Genomic DNA, 21262 nt, shown 5'->3' with positions numbered 1-21262 from the left:
TTTTTTTTAAAAATTAAGAAAAATCTAAGAAAAAAAATAAAAAATTTATTCAGAGAGTTGACAAAGTAGCGCGACTCCTCTCAAAATCCAATGTTCTGATGATTTTAATGTAGGTAAAGATACAGCGATAACAAAATTTGTTGAATGTCCGGTAGTGGATAAAACTCCTCGTCTTTCAGAAGTTTTATATACAGGACACGAATATATTGCTCTTTCTTTTATATCTTCTTTTTTTATAGGTATAAACCACATCTAGAACGATAATAACAATAAATTATAAAACGTGAAACACAATGAAAAATAATAAAAAATGAACAAATGAAGAATATAACAGATATATTAAAAAAATATATTATATAAATACGTACAGGAAGCATAGGTTCGTAAAGTACTTTTGGAAAACTTTCATCTAAAATCATTTCTTCTTTATTAAATCTAGCGCCATCTAAAAATAATCCGTATATGTATACTCCATCATCAGGAGGAACTGTGGGTGCTCTTTCATATTTTAATACGAAATAATCAAAAACCAAAAGATCTATAGGAATTTGATATTTTCTAGCATAATTTTGTCTACTTCCTGTTAGAAATGCTTGAGTAAAAAAGAATCCCGACATCCAAAAAACAACTGGTGGTCCTTTTTCATACCATTCCTACAATAAATTTTATATATATTATTATTATTATATTATTATTATTTATAATATTATATATGTATATAATTTATATTTTTAAAATTGATAATTAAAATTATTAAAAATTATTAAAATAATTCAAATTTTTTGCAATAATTTGTAATTAATTATATTAGAATCTATTCCATTGATTACAATTTCATTCAATTTCTCAAATTTAATATTCTAATTTCATGAATGATTACTATTTAACTTTTTAAATTTTCTAAATACATTTTTTAATACATATTATTTTGAATAAGAAGAGACAAATAATAAGATATGTAAATGAAATTTCAATATTCATGAAAATTATACGTATATATTGATAAAAACTTATTGATGTAAAAATATAAATGTATGTGAATATAAGTAAATTTTTGCGTGCATAAATCTCATTCTTATTTTATAACATATTATAAATATAACATTTGTTCGCATTCGCAATATTGTAGTGTATTTAAGTGCATATATATATGTATTAAATGCTTTTTCGACTGAGATGTGTGTGTGAAAAAAGCTAGTGCTGTTAATTATATTTCTTAAAGATAAGTGAAATTTATAAGCGATTACATGTACAGTACGCGTGTCTATAAGAAAGCAGAATTTCTCATAGCAGATAATCGTGTCCGATGGTCAGAGCATGATGTGTAATTACAAAGAAACTATTGTCGTATCTAGCGGTCAGCTAGCGATATGTTCACCATAAAAATCTTCATCAATGAAACTCGTGCCCTTAGAAAATCCCTTTCTAGTTCAATTGGGAAGATCTCAGTTTCTCGGTGGGCCACAATAATAACCAATAACATCGGTTAGTGCCTAACTCGCAATACTCCTAAGTTAAAAAGGATTAGACTCGAACTAGAATGATGTTGCCGTTGGGTCAGCCGTATCTAAAGTATGTCATCCTTGGGATCGGGTTCCGCTTGAGACAGGTTGAAATGTGTCAAAAAGAATTATAAGTGTCGATTAAATTCTCAAAAACGACAGTCTTCTCAGATAACGTCAACTTTTATTTAGACTTAATAGAAGTCTGCGAGCTATAATAATAGAAAGGAATTTCTATGAAGAATTTCTCCGAATAAGCTTTATAAATCTCGTGAGCAATAAGTGCTCATGAACAACATTTATAAATATTTTAATATTAATTGTTAAATATTAGAGAGAAATGAATGTAATAATACATCATATATAAATGCAATTAATTCTGAAAAAATAAGAATAATTAAATAAAATGCAAAAACATGAATATGCATTTATTAATATGATGATTGCATGCACGTATATATTGTTTGTTTTGGTATTCTATCTCATGATTTACACTTGTTATTTTTTCTCTTATTGAAATAAGCATTCAAATATTTCGAATTGCAGATTTTATATTTTTGAATAAAATAATATTTTTTCTGATATTTTTCTCTTAATAAGAGTAATTCTTTTATCAATAATAAGTAAGATATTCAAAATGTTCGAGCGATACTTTATGTAAATATATATATATATATATATATATATATATATACTTAAAAGAATTATTGTTTCTAATATTCTTCTAATACATTTTAATAATTGAAATCGATAGAATGGATTCTAATTTAAATAATTAATCACTAATTATAATAATAAATTCAGAAAACATAATATCTTACTTCAAGAAAAATTATGCGATTTAATAAATCAAGTACGTAACTACCAAGTGGTTTTAAGGATGGATATGAATATTGTTTCCATAAACAAGGTATTTTGTTAGTTAAAATTGCGTCATAAACATCTTCTAATTCAAATGACATGATGACAAGACCTATGTATACATATAAATAAATGAGAATATGAATTGGCTAAAAATATAATATACATGGAAATTTTGACAAAATCACAGAAACCTTTTATAGCTTTTATGATATTTTCTAAGCTCATTCTTATATAGCCAAGAAGTTTATTAAATCTTCCCATTTCTTGGACTAATACAGTATTCATACTTTGTTTATAAGACATTGGATATCTTCTGAGAGCTGCTGCAAGATTAAAATCTTCCGGTAATTTTTTTAAAATATCATTCGCCATTCTAAGTACTATTTCATTATTAATGTCTTCTCCTGTTCCAGTTTTAATTCTTTCCTAAAGAGATAAAAAGTAGTATAGAATTCAATTGAATTTTACTTTCATTATGATTCAAACATTTTTATATGAAGAAATATTATCATAAATTTTTTGTAATGTGTATCTGAACAGTATGAATTTACTAACCTGTTTTAATTGCCAGAGATCCTAATGTAGCAAAGATACAAGGAAATAAAGGCGTATTTATAAAAATAATAATATTTATAAAATTATATTTATAAAAAAAATAAAAATAATAGAAAATTATAAAAATCTTAAATATAAGTATGATTTTCGCGTAATTTATTTGTACTTATTGTATAATAATAATACATACCAAACGATCCTGAATAAGATTGCCATATACAAATTATAATATTAAATTATCAATATAACTAATGAATAAACTTTACATTTATGCAAAATTTAAATATACAGAAATCTACATAATGCACATGATATACAAAAAAAAAAAAAAAAAAATATAAAAAGAAATTAAAAATATTCAAATGTGCATTTGAAAAAGAAAGAAAATCTCTATTTAAATTTTATTTTTTTAATTATATTCATAAAAATTTTATTACTTTGCATAAACATTTTTAATATGATTAATGAATTCTGTGCGAGTATAAAAAGATATAAAATAAGAACATATCAAAATGAATTAATAAATTACCTGAGTTAATAGAAGTGACGAAAATAAAAGATCTGTTTCTTGTTGCTCTTTAATAATATCCGCATTTTCGTTCATACCAAAGACACTTGGTGGGGTGATTAAGGGTAAATTCTTTGTGTATTCCAAAAAAGCTTCATATTCCCTTACAATTGGACAATAATAAATCGTTGAGGTATCGTCGAAATAATAACGTTTCTCAGTAAGCAGCTTCCTAGAAAATCAATAAAATCATGTAGAAAATTATTTTATTTTATTTATTCGAATGTAAATAAATGTAAATAAAAATATGAAGTTACTCGCAATAAAATTTCGTCAAAATAGTAGTTAAAGTTCTGCGGTCCCAACTATCTGTTACTCTTCCACCATAGTTACATTCTCCGGTCAAATACTTGAGTGCATCGAATCTCACATCCGGGAATTCATCGAGAAAAAGATGTAATTGTAAAACGCTAATTCGAAGATCGGTCTCGTTGAATTCGTACGTAATATTCCAACCAATTGGACCAAAATTTCTTCTCTCTTGAATCACAGCATGGAAGAAACACAAGGAGTAAAGAAGTTTTTTGAAATATTCAGTTTGTATGCAAGATTCGAAAAAGTCTGGATCGCTGATTGGATCACTCAAGTACGATCTAATAATATTAGCCCTTAGACCTTTAGGTGGTTCGTTAGTCATTTTTATACTGCTTTCCAAAACCAAGGAGGGGAAATGTTCCGACGGATAACTCGTCAACCACAAACGAAATTCTGGATGGATCGTATCTGGCATAAAGCCTTCACAAATTTTTTCCAATGTTGCCATCCAACTAATTGCCAAATGACAGTTTTGCAAAACGATCCAATTACCAACAATAACAGCTGATTGAATCATTTCTTCGGCAATTGGTCCTTGTCCTATCGAATATCATCAAATTTATTTTTAATTATTCCTTCCTTTTCTTCTTTTTTTCCTTTTATTTGTTCATATATATCCCTATATATCCCTATATATCTCTTATTTTTTTTTTATTTTTTCACCTATATATCAAACTTTTTTCAAACTTTCTCAAAAATATTTAATTGTTGATTAAAAAATTTCATTGGAAATTTGGCAATTACCTTGACCAAGAGAAATGTAAAAAAGACGACTCACGCCGAAACCTTGTTCATTTGCAAACGAGAGTAATAATTGCGCTGGATCTGTACCAGGTGTTAATATGAATATCAATGGAATGCAGCTGTTCGAATCAGCGTAAGATGAGGCCAAATCGAATGGTGGCGGTATAATAAATTGTTCGCCAAGTTCATCTGAAAATTAATGTTATAACATGTAAATATAACGTATTAATTTCAAGTATACACGAGATAATTAAATTAAAAATATCAATACCTGCTACAAAATTTTGCACTGCGGGAATGATCTTATCAGGACGAATGCATCTTAATATCAACAATCTTTTAAATAGATTCACATCGTGAAATGGGTAAGGGATATCTGCATTTTGCGGTTCTCTAGAATCGAATAATTCTTTCCACTCTTTAGTATATTTGGTAAATGTTATTCGAATACCCTAAAGAATTAACAATTGAAAATTAAATTTTTGTAAATAATATTTTTTTTTTTAAGTTGAATATCATTCACAGACTAACCACAAAATTTTCGACATCATCAAGATTGCATAATTCATTCCATTGTTTAGTCGGTAGCCATGTCGTTGGATTTATATGTGGGTTTTCGATAGCGAGTCCACCCGATAGTAAAAATCCCCAATGTGCTCGAGAAATTTGTCCTCGTTGTTCTAGCAAATTGATCGTCAATAAGAAAGAAAACAATAGCTTATCTTTCTCGAATAAAGATCTACAAACATTTGCGTAAAGAGAATATGTGAAATATTTTGTAAGATCTCTTAGTCGAGTTTCAACACTATCCGCTGGTTCTGTATGATCAATAGCCAATTCGAATAAATTTACGAACCATGATAATGAATATTGATACATTGGATCGATATTTATTAACATAGCTGAAACAAAATTTAATTTTTTTCAACAATTTATTTTTTTTTTGTTTTTTTTTTTTATCAATTAATCAAATAATCAAAATGATAAATATACAGATTTGTATGATCAAAAGAAAAAAATAATATAATGTTAAACTTATTACCAGTGGTAAAAAATAATACGGTTGAATATATTGCGATAGGTGTGTATTCCAATCTGGCTTTGTCGATTGACTTTTCTGTCTGTTCAGCTACCGTTTGTTTTATTTGAATTTCATCGCTTAAATTTTTAGACGATGTTAAAATATTTATCGCTTCTTCATCCTCTAATATATTACCTTCAGCTGCTGATAATACTTCCAAAATTTTGTCCTCTGTTTCTTTTAATAATCTAATTTGCAACAATAATAAAATAATAATAATAATAAATAATTAATAATAAAAAAAAGAAAGAATAAGAATTGATGAAGAATATATAGAAACAGAAGCCTTAAATAGTATCTTAAATATATATTTAAAATATTAAAGCCAACGTACTTCTTGTTCGCGGCTCCTTGCACAATCAAAATATTTTTTTCCGATTCCAAATCTGGTCTTTCCTTTGCTACAACAATACCCAATAATTGATCTTCCAATCCTGTTGGTGTTATCATGAAATTCAATAGCGTTACTTTAACTGCTATTTCTGGTAGATAATGTGGATTTCTTAATCTCGTAGTGATATAGAGTCTAAAAACAAAACAAATTAATAATAATGATTATTGCTGTTATAATAAATAATCTATTGTTATATAAATAATCATATACTTTAATACTATTGTATCAAAATTATTATACAAAAATACCTAAAGTTATCATTGTATTCAATAATCGCATCACCAAATTTTATACAGATCGCACCAGCTTGTTTAAACGTTTCCTTAAGTAAAATCGGTTCAAGTATAGCATCCAATTCTTCGCCAATATGCTCTAACAGTACTGGCTGTCCAAATTGCAATGCATTTTCCAACGCTCGTCCATAATCAGCTTGAGTTAACCGAATGATATTCAAATTATTCTCTTTTTCCATGTTTTTTATCCATCTATTGGCTTGACCTTGAGGATCTATTATCAATGGCCATCTTCTTGAATTTCTAAATATTAAACGCAAATTTTTCAGTAGTATTTAATTACATAAAAAAAATATTTAATTAAATAAAAAAAATTATTGAAGAGATAAAAAAAAAAATAGGAGAATATATATTTTCTGATCTGTATAAGAAGATTTGGAAAACGAAAAAACGCAAGTATATTTTACTTAATAATAATGCCATTATCGATGGAAAATGCATCGTTTGGAAGTCCAAAAATATTCCAAGATCTAATTAAAGCTGGATCTCCAAGTATATCACGTAGCTGAAAATCTGAAGTGCAAATCACTTGTAAATTGGTACATCGTTCTACCCATAGAATAATTTGTTGAATTCGAAAAGGCATTGTGAAAGGACCCAAATATGCAATCACACCAGAAGCAATTATAATATCACCCATTAATCGATGATATCTATGAGATAATAAACTTGTAATAACTCATTTAGCTCGAAATATATATGTATGCATGTATTGTACATGAATTTCACCTTTCTCCCAAAGCTATTGCAGTTTCATACCAACGCGTGTATTCTCCGCCTAATCCTCCAATTAAATCTTCCGCACGTTTTAATTTTGTTTCGCAATCCGCTACTTTGTCGGACATTTCTTGAAAAGCTATTCTCCTTTCTTCCAAAAGATTTTCCAATATTTTTAATTTTTCCTATACAAAATGTTTCGTTTCATATATAAAATATATATATATATATATAATATATAAAATATATAAAATTATATATAAAATATTTCATAGTTGAAAACTATCACACATTTGTGAGAATTTGCATACCTGTACTTGTCGAAGTTGTTTTTGTTTCGCTTCCAAAGTTTCCATAGCTTTGTCGTAAACGCTCTGCGCCTGTGCTAGAGCTTTTCTCTTGGGAGCAACCATTTTCGTCACTATATCGTATTCAGACATTGCAAACACCCATCGACATAATCCCTCGCATGCCGTAGATACTTTCTTTATTTTTTCAGGATCGAAATCCGGATTGGTCAAATATTGTTTCCGGATTCTTTCAATCACGTGATCGGGGATATTATCCTTGTCAAAATTGAGCAACGAATCGAGAAATCTTGCATCGCTCAACATTCTCAGAGACGATCTCCAATAATCGTCGATATATGTACCGTCAGGTTGTTGAACTCGCTCTGGTTTGATTTGCTATGCAATGTGAGGAAATAAAGAAAAGGGGGGAAAAAAAGGAATGATCGATCTGTACGTAACCTTAGTGAACACAATAAGTTATCAACCTTGAGGACACAGACACTTTCGAGGATTAATCTCACTCCTCCTGGTGGTTTCTTCATTGCTCTTACTATAGCAATATCGGCTGTTGTCAGAGTATCCAAAGCACTTTGTGCACGTCTTAGAATTGGCAATGCTTGAGCCAAATCGGCATCACATTCAGCTTTAATTGCGGCCGCTTCATTTGCGTAAACCTAAAAACATAGATTTAAGCGATGTTATCTATTGATCTATACTTTATCAAGTATAAATGTTTTTTTAAATAGATTTTAATTTTTACTATACTATACTACATACTATGATAATTATTTGATGCAAGTAAAATACAGTTATCAATACTTACAATACTTTACCAATAAAAAATACAAGCGAAATAATAACTCTATAACAATAACTCAAAAATTACAATTTTATGAAATATATCATTGTCACAACTGAATATATAAGATTATTTACTGACCGCGGCTGCAGCTTCGTCAATTTTTACAATTTTCTCAAATTCTTCAACATCGTGACTTTCTTTTTCAACCTCGAGCAACATCCTTTCAACGTCTTGAGTGGCGGTTATTAATTGCGGTTGTAATAACTTAAGCATATCTTGCATCATTACGACTTGTTTTTGCGTATCGTCTAATTGTTCTAAACCACGTTCGTATCGATTTTTCGCGTTTATTATTTCCCTGTTGTATTGCAAAATTTAAAAAAAAAAAAAAACAATTCGAACCGATTATTTATTCAATAATATTACTTACTCTCGTTTTTTGGTTAACAAATCTTTAAATGTATTTATCATTTCAAGATACGAAGTTGGAGTGACATAAACATTTCTGTCTAACCGATTTAAGAATTCTGTGCTCAAATTTTCGGTGGAAACATGAAAATATTGGCACATGTCGATACCGGCGTTTCTTTCATTATCCGTAAGTTCTATCGCTGATAAAAATCTAGTTGCAACTGCTAGCAGTGCATCTGGCGGCCATGGCTGTTATTATAATTACCACTACCATTATCATCATCGTTATTCTCATTATTATTATTATTATTGTATGAAAAAATACCTGAAGCCAATCAATGGTACAACAATTCACTAGTGCCGGAAATTTTCTGATCCTATTGCGGAAATTAGTTCCTATAGGAGACATTACTATCACGATGTGAAGTTGATCGCGTGTTATCTGAACAAAAAGATTGAACAGAGCCACCGCGCTTCCATCCGTTTGTAGTGCTCGATCCCGCTGTCTATCTATTTGCTTCATTTGTTCGTATATTTCTGCTAGTTCATCGATGTTAAATATGTTTGGTATCTAAACGTAATTAGAATATTAAATTCAAAGCATAAGAATCAAAATATTGTTCAATTTTTTTTTATCAATAAATTTCATTGTTACATTAATTATTATTATATTATTATTATAACAACTATAATTATTTTTTTCCTTTAATAATGTTAGAATTTTTTTTCTATAGAATCTATTTACCATCTAATGACCATTTAATTTACCTCTCCAGAATTAAGCAAATTACTCATATCTTCGAGGAAACTTTCCTCTTTAATTTGGGTATCGGAAAAGAGAAAGGTAGAGTGAAGATCAGTGGCAGTGGCGCGTCTTAAAATTGCTTTTACATCCTCGTGCCATGCGGCCATTCCGTATTGTTGAGTGACTTCAACTTGAAAAACCTCATAATCGCATATATGTGAAGCTAACCTAGTTAACGATTGTCTTCCTGTACCTCCAACTCCGACAAGAAGTCCGTGACTTCGTGGTTGTTTGATAATACGGCAAATTCGTGACAAATGTTCGATGGCATATCTAGAAGTCAGCATATTCGAAAAGATTTTTAATCAAGATTTAAATTTAATTTTTAATCTTTACCAACCTTCTAAATTGGATACGTATGGATACGTATGTCCATTTGAAAAGAAAATTCTTTTCGAATTGTTCTCGAAAGTATTTTTACATTTAATTGAATGTTTAGAATGATTAAAATTGTCAAACTTATGGATAAATAAATGACGAGAAGAATTTTCAAAAGTTTTATCCCCAAATATATTCGTCCATATCACAAGTACGATACACTTACCGAAATAAGACTAAATTCATCGGTTTTCTCGACACCGTATTATATTCAGATAAATAATTTTCTACTACTTCTCGTAACTCTTCAAGATTCTTAACTTCTTGATAAAGTCGTATCTCCGCTTTCGTGTCCGCGAAGTCGCAACATATTAAATTCCGAAGTTCTAAGTCGGTGATTAATTCAGGCTTGATTTAAAAAAAGAAATAGAAATATGCAATAAAACAACGTTGTATAATGATATTAAAAAAGATTAAAAAGAGAAATTAGATTAAAAAGATTTACTTTGTCGCGTGAAATAATAAGATCTTCAAACAAGTCATCCATATCCATGAGCATTCGGTTTGTTAGAGTAACGCGTATTTGCCTCACAAGCCAAGAAATATCGATTTGATCTATTAAACGATCTCCAAACACTCGAAGTATCTCATGAACCCAAAGTCTCCTCATGCAGAATATAGTTGGTGTAGTTTCTGGGACTGACAATAGCACGCCCTACAATATTCAAATTAATTATTATTAGTATATATGAAATAGATCAAAATAAAAAAAATAATAAAAACAAAAATTATACAAAACTACTATTGTGACAGCAGAAAAACAGTTTTAAAATTAAAGGAACCTGTATCACTTTGGAGAAATCACGAAGATTGAAGACATAATGACATTTGGCTGGAGTTGGTAAAAGATTAGCTAGACTTTCCTTATACATATCTAACGTACCCATAACAACTTCTTCCATACATGGATCGAAATCCTTGCTGAATCCTCTAAAAAAAAAAAAAGTTAATTAATATTAACTTAATATTTGTTTACGAAAGAAAAGAAACAAAAATTTATATAATAATAGAGAAAAAAAAGAAAATTTATAACTTACCTTGTTTCAAGATGCCAAAGAAAGATTTTACTAAATATCGTAAACATTACTTCGTCTTCAAACTCTGATATTGCTAAAACGACCATGTGCCTTTTAAATCGAGGTGTAACATCTTTTCCACCACGATACGGTCGATCCATGGCACACATTAACTGTACATCGATCAGTTTTATCATAGTCCTTTCTTTTCTATCGAACCTGCAACAATTCGAAATTGTATTACATTATATTATGTATATATATCAATTAACAAATAGAATCTAAAGAAATTTTTTCACCATTCTCCGTGATCTAGCCATTGTCGTAACAACTCGATTGGAGGTTGCGCTCCATAAATTTCTTTCAATGGCATTGAAAGATCATCAACAAAAATGATCCATTTTTTGCCTATCGGTGCCCCGTAAACACCTTTTCGTCGTCTATCTAATTTTCCCATAATTGTGTCTTGAGTCTGATTCGCCGTAGTTTGCGCGGAAAAATTTATGATCAACGGTTTATTGTCCTGAGGATTATTTTTCTTCAATAGAAAATCGATTACATAAACTGATTTTCCTGTTCCGGTTGGACCTACGAGCAACACAGGTTTTTTATTCCCTACTAATAAACGAAATAAAGTTATGTATCGTATCGTCTCGACAGTAGGCACTATTATTTGGTTCACAGGTATGTCTCGAGGGATTGGTGGAGTGTCGATCAAATCATCGGACCATAGTTTCCATTTTCCTTTGCCCTAATCATATCGTCACGATAAAAAAAAAAAATTTTAATTATTTCGATATCGTATATATTGATTAAACATAACTTACCTCTTTGATAAATCTATAATCAAAGATCAGACCATGTCGTGGCATAAGAAATATATATGGCTTTAAAGGTGGATCTATCGGGACTTTCAACTTATAACTTTCTATCAAATCAGGAGGAAAAGTTTTTTCGAGAAAACCACGGAAGAGATTGCTAAAGCTTTCTCTTGATTTTGTGTGCAAGTTACCTCCCAAAGCCCATATACATGAAAAGAAAAATGAACCCTGAAAAATGTTCATAAATTTGAATTTTGATTTACGTTAGAATAAATAAAAGAATTATATTTTATATTCCTTGTTATAATCTTATTTATTATTATATTCTTCTATTTGAAGGTTAAAATATACATATATGTATAACAATCTAACCTCGATTTGCGCTCGAAGATCCAATTCATCGATATTCTTGGCAATTTTTTCATCGTAATATTCTTCGATAAAACAATCCATCAGATAGGTCAATGAACGTACAAGATTTGTATCCTGCATAGGACACATTATCTATAAAGTTGTAAAATTATACTTGATCAATCTTGCGAGTTTCACTTACACGTGGAATAAATAAACTGAAAAAAAAAAAAAAATAGAAAGCTTTAAAAATACAAACTTCGGCGATACCCTGATGTAACCAATAAAATATGGGATCGCAAAATCTTCGAAATAATGACTCGTATATAAAGTTTCTTAACCATGCACTTATAACAGCAGGAAGAGTATTTATCCAAGATTTAAGCAAAGGATCCCAGCCGAGATCATTTGGTTCCATGTAGATCATGCCTAAATTCGAACAAGGAAAAATTCAAACATTAAATATTCTTATAATATTCATTGGAATAGAGAATAACAGGGGATAATAATTAAAATAATAATAATAATAATGAAAAACACACCGCAACGAGAAACTGTTGCCGGTGAGGCGTATTCTAAATCCATCGTCTCGAACACTAAATTGGTGTATGGTGCTAACTGGATAATTTCTCCGCTCATTAGACAAAGCTTTTTATTGTCATCCAATACGGTATTCATACTTTCTATCCATACCGCGTCTATTGGACCGTCAAATATCAACCATTTGCGATTTGGAGTGGTCGATGTTGCGAAAGCACGATAACTAATTGCCAAAACACCATCAGTCCATTCGTAAGACACAGGATCGAATTGACCGTACAATTGACCCAACGTAATTGCCTTGGGATTCATCACGAAAGTTTCTACTTTACGTTCATTCATTAAATTCTGAAATTTATATATATATAAGTGTATATATAATATATTATATATATAATATAATATATTATATATAATGAATATATATAAATTCTATATATATAAATATATATATAAATTCTGAAATTTATATATATATAAGTGTATATATATAAATAGTATATATATATATAATAGTGTATATATATAGTGTATAAGTGTATATATATATATATATATATATATATATATATATAAAGTATAAATCCAGTTTTGCACTTATAACAAGTAAGGGACTTACCCTCTCTTCGCAAAGGGTTAATGCACTAGCTAAAATCTTATACGCTGCTGTCTTTCCAGCGAATGGAAAACCGACAATCATAAATCCGTGACGAACGATCATCATTTCGAAAATTTGATGTATTTTCTCTAAAAACCATGGTGTACATTGCAAATTGGACGTTGTACAAGCGTCAAAGACACATGAATTCAAATCGGTATAATCTGCCGCTGGAAGTATCACACCAGGAAATAGATCGGATGTGATACCCTAAAATCGAATGAGAACGGGATTAAGAAAACGGATAAAGAAACAAATTTTGAATTAAACAATAAAGTAATATATATATATATGTATACATTGAATAATGGCAAGTCTTCGCTAAGAAACTTGGGTAAATTGACGTCTTTGATACTGCGCAATATTAAAATATTCTCATCCACATCCGGATATTTTATTTTTAAATTACCAGCAGCTATCAGAACGGATTTCACCGCTCTCATTCCATAATCGTAATGATTTTGACTGGACAATTGTTCCGAGCATAACGTGTAAGCTGTTACGATTTTTACTGAGAGTGGTCGTGCCTCGTAAAATCCGTACGAGTATAACGTATTTTCGGCGATCAAAGCATAATCCGGCACCTGAGGAACGAAGGAAAATTAATTTCTTCTTGTTAAAAAAGTTACAATAACAAGTTTTACGAACGATTATATCTGTCTGTACCATCATTGCAACTGGTCGAAACAGTGCTTTCAAGTTATCAGGAAGCTCGGTTCTTCCAGCATAACCGGGATTCATCGTAATAAAAACAGCACAGGTGGGATCTAACGAGATCTCGGTACCTTCAAAAATTATCGAATCGTGTCCAGCATTAATGGCTCGTTGAATAGTTAAGATTTGCTGTGCCACCACTGACAATACTTCCAAATCGATCCGATTAAATTCGTCGAAACAAGACCATGCTCCGGTACTTGCCAACCCCTATAATACATAATGTATCATTCATGTTGTAATACACATATAATAAATATAATAATATCATAATTGTAAAATAAATTTGATAGAGATAAAATATATACATATTATATGGTTCATGTTATAATAATATAGCAAGTATAATAATATCAGAATTGTAAAATAAATTTGAAAGAGGCAAAATATGAAAGTATTGAATGTAATATAATTGAAAGATAATAGCGTGAAATAATTTACCTTAAAAAATTTACCCAAAGCTATGTAATCCAAACCTTCGGAACAATTAAATACAACACACTGCTTGGCTACAGCCTTAGCTAAATCCTTAGTAGTCTCAGTTTTCCCAGTTCCGGCTGGACCTTCAGGCGCACCACCAAGATGCAAGCTTAGAGCGCTGAATAAAGTACGATAGCATCTATCGGTTAACGGTGTTATGACCAACCTAGATGTGTTTCCCAGATACTCGTATGCGTATCTTAAAGACGTATTTATCATCGTTGACCATAAATTATCTTCCTAAAAAAAAGACATAATAATAATATTTACAGTCGATCATGAGATTGTTTGTATTTTATGTTATTTTTTATTTTTTATTTTTATATCTATTTACTATCCAATAGTATCTTAGTTGAGCCAACCACTGGAAATTCGTCGGTTGGGAAATTCGTTTTTCGTACAATCCAGATACAACATCTCGGCTATGGACGTCCATTGTAACCAATGCCTCTGTTACATTTTGTGAACAAGTTACATTATATTATACGAGTATGATTTAAAAATTTTGCATTACTTTTTATACACGATATTTCATATATTATTACCCAATGTTACACGGTTCTGTTTTGTTAATTTACCACGTACTAATTTTACTATTTCATTCAATTCGTGTGTACAAACATCGATGTAATCTTTTACAGCTTGTAAAGATTTTGATAGGGCCGCTGTCACATCGGTTGTCCAGTAAAGTTTACTGATACAGAGAATAGTCTGACCAGGCCAATGTAAAGCCCATTGTGTTCTAACCTCTATTAAATACGCATCCTTTGCTCGAATTACCTGTTAAAAATATATTAATATATTTGCTATATATATATATATATATGTATGTTAAAAAAAATTTTATTTCTTTTCTGTGAGAAAATTGAAACATCATGAATATATTTCCCTTTTGGATTATTATCTTTAAATTTTCGATCGAATTATTATCGTTGCGACGATTCGTATCTTACCTGTGCTTTAACGCTTTTCTTCATAGCAAATTCAAGTTCAAGTAACCATTTTTCAACTTGGCCTCGAGCAGCCATTGTATCAATAGTGACCTCAAGAACAATTTCCTCTCCTTCAGAGGATCTCATAGCTGTTATTATGTAATCATATTCGGTAAACTTTACTTCTGCAATTCCTTCGAAGCATTTCTTTAGGTGCGGTTGCACTCTGACAATGAATAGAAGGATAAGAATTAAAAGGATAATTTAATCCTTCTAATGTTAAAATTGTACCTGGTAGGATCTTTCGTTTCCGATAATATTTCCAAGAGTTCATCATTCGACAAGAAAAAGAATCGTGGGAAGTACAATCTTTTCTTTTCCAAATAGGCGGTAAGTCCTTTCTGTATTAAATCTAGCAAGTTTGTACATTTCTTCAATTTTTCCAGCATTTTATCGATTGCAACGACTGACATAACTCGAGGATCCTCCACTACAATTGACATAATTTCCCTCCAAATCTATATGAACAAGCAGTTAATCACAATTCTCTTTCTCTTTCCTTGTCTCATGTAAGAATTAATTTGCGCTTTCAAATAAAAGGATTCGCACGATCAATAGTATTGAAAATAATATCGTCAATAGGGTTTTATAATAATATTTTCAATCCAATCCAAGTTAATAGAATTATAAATGATCAATACTTATTATCGATATTATTGATAATATTATTGATAATATCGTGTGCAAGTTCTTAAAAAATAGGAATAAATATATATAAATTATGTACTTTGTCCACAGCACTAAAACGTCGACTTTCCTCTGGCATTTGCTTTTGAATATCGGGTGATGTATATATCGGTTCCAGATACATCCATGTTGATTGTACTATTAACCAATAATCCATGATGTTTTGTAACAGTAATAGTTTGGCCTCCCATTCTCTAAATGACAAAGAATTGTAATTGGAGTGCGCATTGAATCGTTAATTGAAAAAAAAAAAAGAAGCAAAAGAAAAAGAGGAAGAAAAACGACTACTAACAACGTCTCTTTTTCGAATGGTTTGATATAAAGAGAATTCTTCATCGTTTGAGTCTTGATCAAATGATCGTCCAAGAGTATTTGTATTTCGTCTACACTGGCAATTACATAGGTGCCAGTATCGCGATAAGGATTAACAGTGAACGATATCTCTTCCCAATCATGATGCATTCGTTCCAATGATTTTTCCAAGGTACCTTCCTTTGTAGCTGCTTCCGCTATTGCTTCGAATTTCGCAACGTAGTCCATCAAATTCAAATCGAGAATCTACAAAGCATTTACATACGAGTAAAATATTTATTCGCTTTATTTATTTATTTAAGAAATAAGAGAAGATAATTTACCTTGGCAAGTGTCATCGTCTCGTCGATCTTTATAGGAAAGCCGACAATTTCCGACACCTGTTCCCAATGACGGCTCTTCATAGAGGTATTTCCAAGAGTATATATAATAGGCATGTGCTCTTTGAATTCTTCTACCTTTAACCGCATAGTTTCAGCGAGACTTTTCGCTATCGGTTCTTGTATAATCTTTTCTAATCTGTAGATTGTACGAAAAGCGGTTCCTGTTTCCATATCGATCTCATCCGGCTCGTAAGTACCTATCACCGAATCCATCCATTTTTCGTAGTTGTTTAAAAACTCACAAGATATATCGTACAATCTTTTAAATGGCATCAATTTGTCGGCTGTCTAACGAATAAGTTCAATCGTCACAAATAAATTCAATCGTCGCATAGAACGATTATATTATTATACAAAATTTGTTTGAATAAAGTTTTTGTTGTTTTTAGGTTAGGTAGGATCGACAGAACTGTCAAACTTACCGCTTTCCGTAAAGGATATTGGGATAATTCCCAACCGAACAATTCTTCTTCCTCATTAAATTCATCGATCGTATCCATTGCTGTGATCAATTTGTTTTCCAAATATATAGCTTTGTCTCTGTATCGAAATATCTCTTCTATATTGCCCCAATACTGTAATTCGTTGCAATATTTCGCGTACAGCTCGAGATCCCGTGTGAACTGTTCGATTTTCCTTTTAAGAGTATTTTGAAATTCTCCAATTTTGCTTGCAACTATCTTTCTGTGTTCCTCGAAAATATCCGGAAGCTTGTCAAACCTTGTATCGTGTGCAATAAAATAGAAAAAATTTAACGAATTCTCGTTTTTATAATCGTTTTATCGTATTTTCTTCTTTTCTCGCCCACTTACCATTGGAAAGCAAAATTATTGAGTTTAAGCTCGATAGCGCTTAAGATGGAGTAATCTGACAGCATAACGATATATTTAATAATTTCCCTTAATCGAGTTTCTAATTCGGAAATAGTTTCTGTTTCCGTGGTATGTATGAATTTTCGCAGTTCCACCAATTCCTTCGTGTTCGCTGGAACGGTTAGTGCACGATCTACGATTCGTTGATACTCGTTTCCCACGCTATGTACGTGTACATTAAAATACTTGGATTATTTATCCGGAACGTTTGAATTTTATTTGAGCAGAGAGAAGGTAAAATTCGCTTACGCTCGAGATTTTTGCTGATACTCGCTGATCATTTTGGTGACCAATATATTTTTAAATTTTTGTGCTGTCGTAGAAATATATTTAACAATATCTCTACGGCGTACAATGAAAAATCCGGCGTAATAAGTTTCAGTATATTCGATTGTCACATCGCGGGACAAACGATCGTAATAATCTATTAGATCGCGATATTTATCGAAGTTTTCCGAGGTATCGAGTTTTTTAAATTCTTCGACTTTATTCGATTCCAATTCGATTATAAAATTCTCATACTTTTCAAATATTTTTAAATGTTCAATCGGACCAACTTTTTCTCTCTCGATTAGTTGTTCGATATCTTCTTTGCACTTGTTCAAAAATTCTGTCGATATATACGGCTGTGACGATAATGAAAATGTTGAGAGAAGTGAAAATTGAGAGGTAAATTCAATCGTTAATTCTCTTAAGATCTCAAACTTTTGTGTAAAGATGAATCATTCGTGATTTTTTTTTAAATTTAACAAAAATACTTAGCAATATTTGAACAATTTAATAAAAATAGTTTAAAGTAGATTAAAGCAAAATTCAATTTCTGATTGCTATAAGTTATAACAAATGTTAAGTGCAAAACGGAGAATACCTGAAGTAATTTTTTATTAGGATCAAAGGTTTCATTCAACAGTGTTTCAATGCGTGGAAACACGTTAACAGTCTCTCGAAAAAAATTTAATATCGTCGAAAATGTTTCCACAAAGTCATTAAACGTTGGGTCGAATATTATCCGTTCGTTTCGCACTATTACTTTTATGTCAAAGCCACGACGCATTTGCTATAATAAATAATAACGTATCAAATTTTTAGGTTAGGTTTCTTTTTCAATAATAAGATATTAATATGATAAATTGAATATAAAGTAGGAAAAAAATAAGCGGTATCTAATTTTAATAATAGAATGCCATAATTTCATAATGATCTCCTTCCCCTAGTTTCTTTTTTTTCCAATCTCTTCTCGTCGCAAAAATATAACTCACGTTTTTGTTGTGAAGATAATTGAAAAATTCTTCTATCGAACGCAAAAAAACTCCTCGCAATTTTTCTTCCATGATGACAGCGACGCAATTAAAGAATTTTCGATACTTTGCAGAGCTTCGACGTGGTAACTCGTCTCGGTGGAGTGCCTTAATGAACAATGTAACATATTTATATTATAAAATGAAATAATATCTTAAATATATTATATTATAATATTTCTTATAGAAGATTTTCAGATTTTAAAAATTTATGTTCGTAAAAATATCGCGTTATTTTTATTTCAATAATTGAGCTTTTGTATTATATAAATTATTTATAATACCGTAATAAAAAGCGCTTGAATTTTTGGTAAGCAATATTTTAGAAGATCCTCCTTTGTTTTATGATACATTTTTGAAATAGTTCTCTCGAATACTTCAAGATCCGTAATAAATTCCCGGCTTGCCAATTCCACTTCGCATAAAAGCTTGCAGTCACTGTTGTATCATTAAACGATATATAACGAACGAATTGCATATTTTATAATTTATAATGTCAAATTCATTAGATACACGCAAAAAAAAAACTCTTATCTTTACAATAAATAGAATAATTTTTCTTTTACTTTAATAACTTTATGTATAAAAAAAATCTTTTTTATAATATATATTTATCTTTATAACTTTAACAATATATGCATCAAATGTATATATATCCATGAATAATATTATGGAAATAGTTTGCACAAGAAACCAACCTGAATTCTCGATTCCAGAAATCAAAAATTCGTCGTATAATAGGATGATATAATATCAACTTTCTCTCGATTTTCGCTCTGTTCCAATGATATTGAATTTCATGCTCCTTTGAAAATCGTACTCCTTTAAATTGAAACTTCTCAATTGCAGCAAACTGAAAATTATAGTAGTTTCTTGAATCTTCATCTTTTCTTCCCTACTAACCACCGTTCTTCTTCCTATTATTAATATTTTTCCTTTCATTTTTTTCGTATTCGTACAAGAATGTACAATGTTATAATAACAATGTACGCAAGTATTTATTAAGAGAGATGCATAAAATAAGACGAGTTTCGCATTGTTAAGAAATATTCTATTTCCTTGCCAAAATTAATTTTCGATAATTTGCATTTTACGATTAACGAATTAATATCTAAGCTAATCTGCTTCTTCTAATCCAAAACATTTTCTTCTTTAGACTCGATAATATGTTTCAAATGTATATATACATATACATTTATATATATATATAATATAATATATATAATATGTATATATATATATATATATATATATATAAATGTATATGTATATTATAGATTAGAAATGTTTAAAATGTACCTCATATAACGAGGGATATTGTGACTCTCCTATAACGAATTCTATAACTGCTTTCTTTATACTGAATATATATTCATCTTTTACTTCTTTCACTAAACCATCTAAAGTATTTTTGTATATTTCTTTCCATTTGGTTGGAATACGGTTTAGTATATTTTTCAAAAGATTAATATCTATTGATCCTATGTAAACATCATCGATACCTTGTATCAAATAATAATAGTATTGTAAAATCTCTTTTTCGTCTTTTATAATTATATCTTCATCCTTTTTTTCTATTTCTTTTATATCGAATTCATAAAATATCTCCTCTTTTTTTTGTTTTTCTTTTTCTTCCAGTACTTTTCTCTTTATTACATCAACAAGTCGATTTCGAAATTTTATTCTTTCTTCACATAGTGACAAATATTTAAATTTATTTTTTGTATATTTATGCATTTTTTTTCCTTTATACGTTCAATATAGATTTTTCATGTGCTTTCATAAAATGTACATATATTTTTTTTCTTCTATGATTTTTTGTTGAATATATTCAATTAAAAAAAAATAAATAAAAGTTAATAGTTAATATATCAAGATAGATTATGAAATAAATTTAATCCCTATACAATACAAATCTTATAATTTACATCATTGAAGATATATTGTTTGCATATGATATATTGACACATATTATATGACACAAAAATTATTCAAGTTATATTTATGGATACAAATTATTTTCTTTTTTACTTTCTTTACAAATATATGGTTAGTAGCAGAGAATACTATACTTTTCTTGATCGATTTGATAAAATCTAAATCACGTAAATCACTATACACATCAATTCTATTTCAACAATGAAATAGAAAAAATAATATATGTTAAAGTCGATTATTTCTATTTCTTAATTTAAAAAACTATCTTTACACTTCTTGTCATAGTTTCTTAGTATATTTAAGGCAATGTGATAATTGATTTCTCAATAACCATCTGTTAACCTATAGAATATGTAACTTTCCATGGTAACCAGTTTACATATATTATAATTTTTACGTATTTAATAATTTCTTATTTCCAATTTCTCAGGTTCTTCTAAATTGTAACTCTCTCTGTTTAAAAATTATTTGTATTATTAAT

General features: G+C 29.6%; 1 protein-coding gene across 2 annotated transcripts; it reads right to left on the bottom strand.

Annotated features, from left to right (window-relative positions):
- Positions 1–45: 45 nt before the first annotated feature.
- On the bottom strand, positions 46–20580 carry LOC122718732 (dynein axonemal heavy chain 7-like). 2 transcript variants are annotated; one of them, XM_043944025.1, is made up of 48 exons: positions 20143–20580; positions 19542–19696; positions 19128–19281; positions 18805–18951; positions 18414–18602; positions 17795–18171; positions 17486–17707; positions 17096–17393; positions 16614–16961; positions 16271–16536; positions 16019–16172; positions 15523–15749; positions 15253–15457; positions 14845–15079; positions 14634–14749; positions 14261–14539; positions 13772–14029; positions 13405–13689; positions 13067–13315; positions 12450–12795; positions 12167–12336; positions 11929–12060; positions 11563–11784; positions 11035–11486; positions 10757–10954; positions 10502–10649; positions 10165–10374; positions 9886–10067; positions 9305–9614; positions 8862–9107; positions 8556–8785; positions 8264–8483; positions 7809–7997; positions 7345–7719; positions 7046–7218; positions 6724–6969; positions 6272–6559; positions 5964–6155; positions 5591–5817; positions 5080–5450; positions 4820–5000; positions 4549–4737; positions 3747–4344; positions 3451–3661; positions 2558–2792; positions 2324–2475; positions 369–653; positions 46–252 (listed from the first exon to the last, which is right to left on the bottom strand). In XM_043944025.1, the coding sequence occupies exons 1-48, from the start codon at positions 20578–20580 to the stop codon at positions 46–48; spliced, it is 11787 nt and encodes a 3928-aa protein (XP_043799960.1). The 2 variants fall into 2 exon arrangements, with proteins under 2 accessions (XP_043799960.1, XP_043799961.1); XM_043944026.1 differs by lacking the exons at positions 46–252; positions 369–653; positions 2324–2475; positions 2558–2792 and adding an exon at positions 3075–3120.
- Between the last annotated feature and the right edge of the window lie 682 nt (positions 20581–21262).

This window comes from Apis laboriosa, unplaced genomic scaffold (assembly GCF_014066325.1).
Source record: "Apis laboriosa isolate Shangri-la unplaced genomic scaffold, ASM1406632v1 scaffold68_cov148, whole genome shotgun sequence".
Taxonomy (NCBI): domain Eukaryota; kingdom Metazoa; phylum Arthropoda; class Insecta; order Hymenoptera; family Apidae; genus Apis; species Apis laboriosa.
The sequence above is the reverse complement of the archived record's forward strand: the minus strand, read 5'-3'. Positions and strand labels throughout refer to the sequence as shown.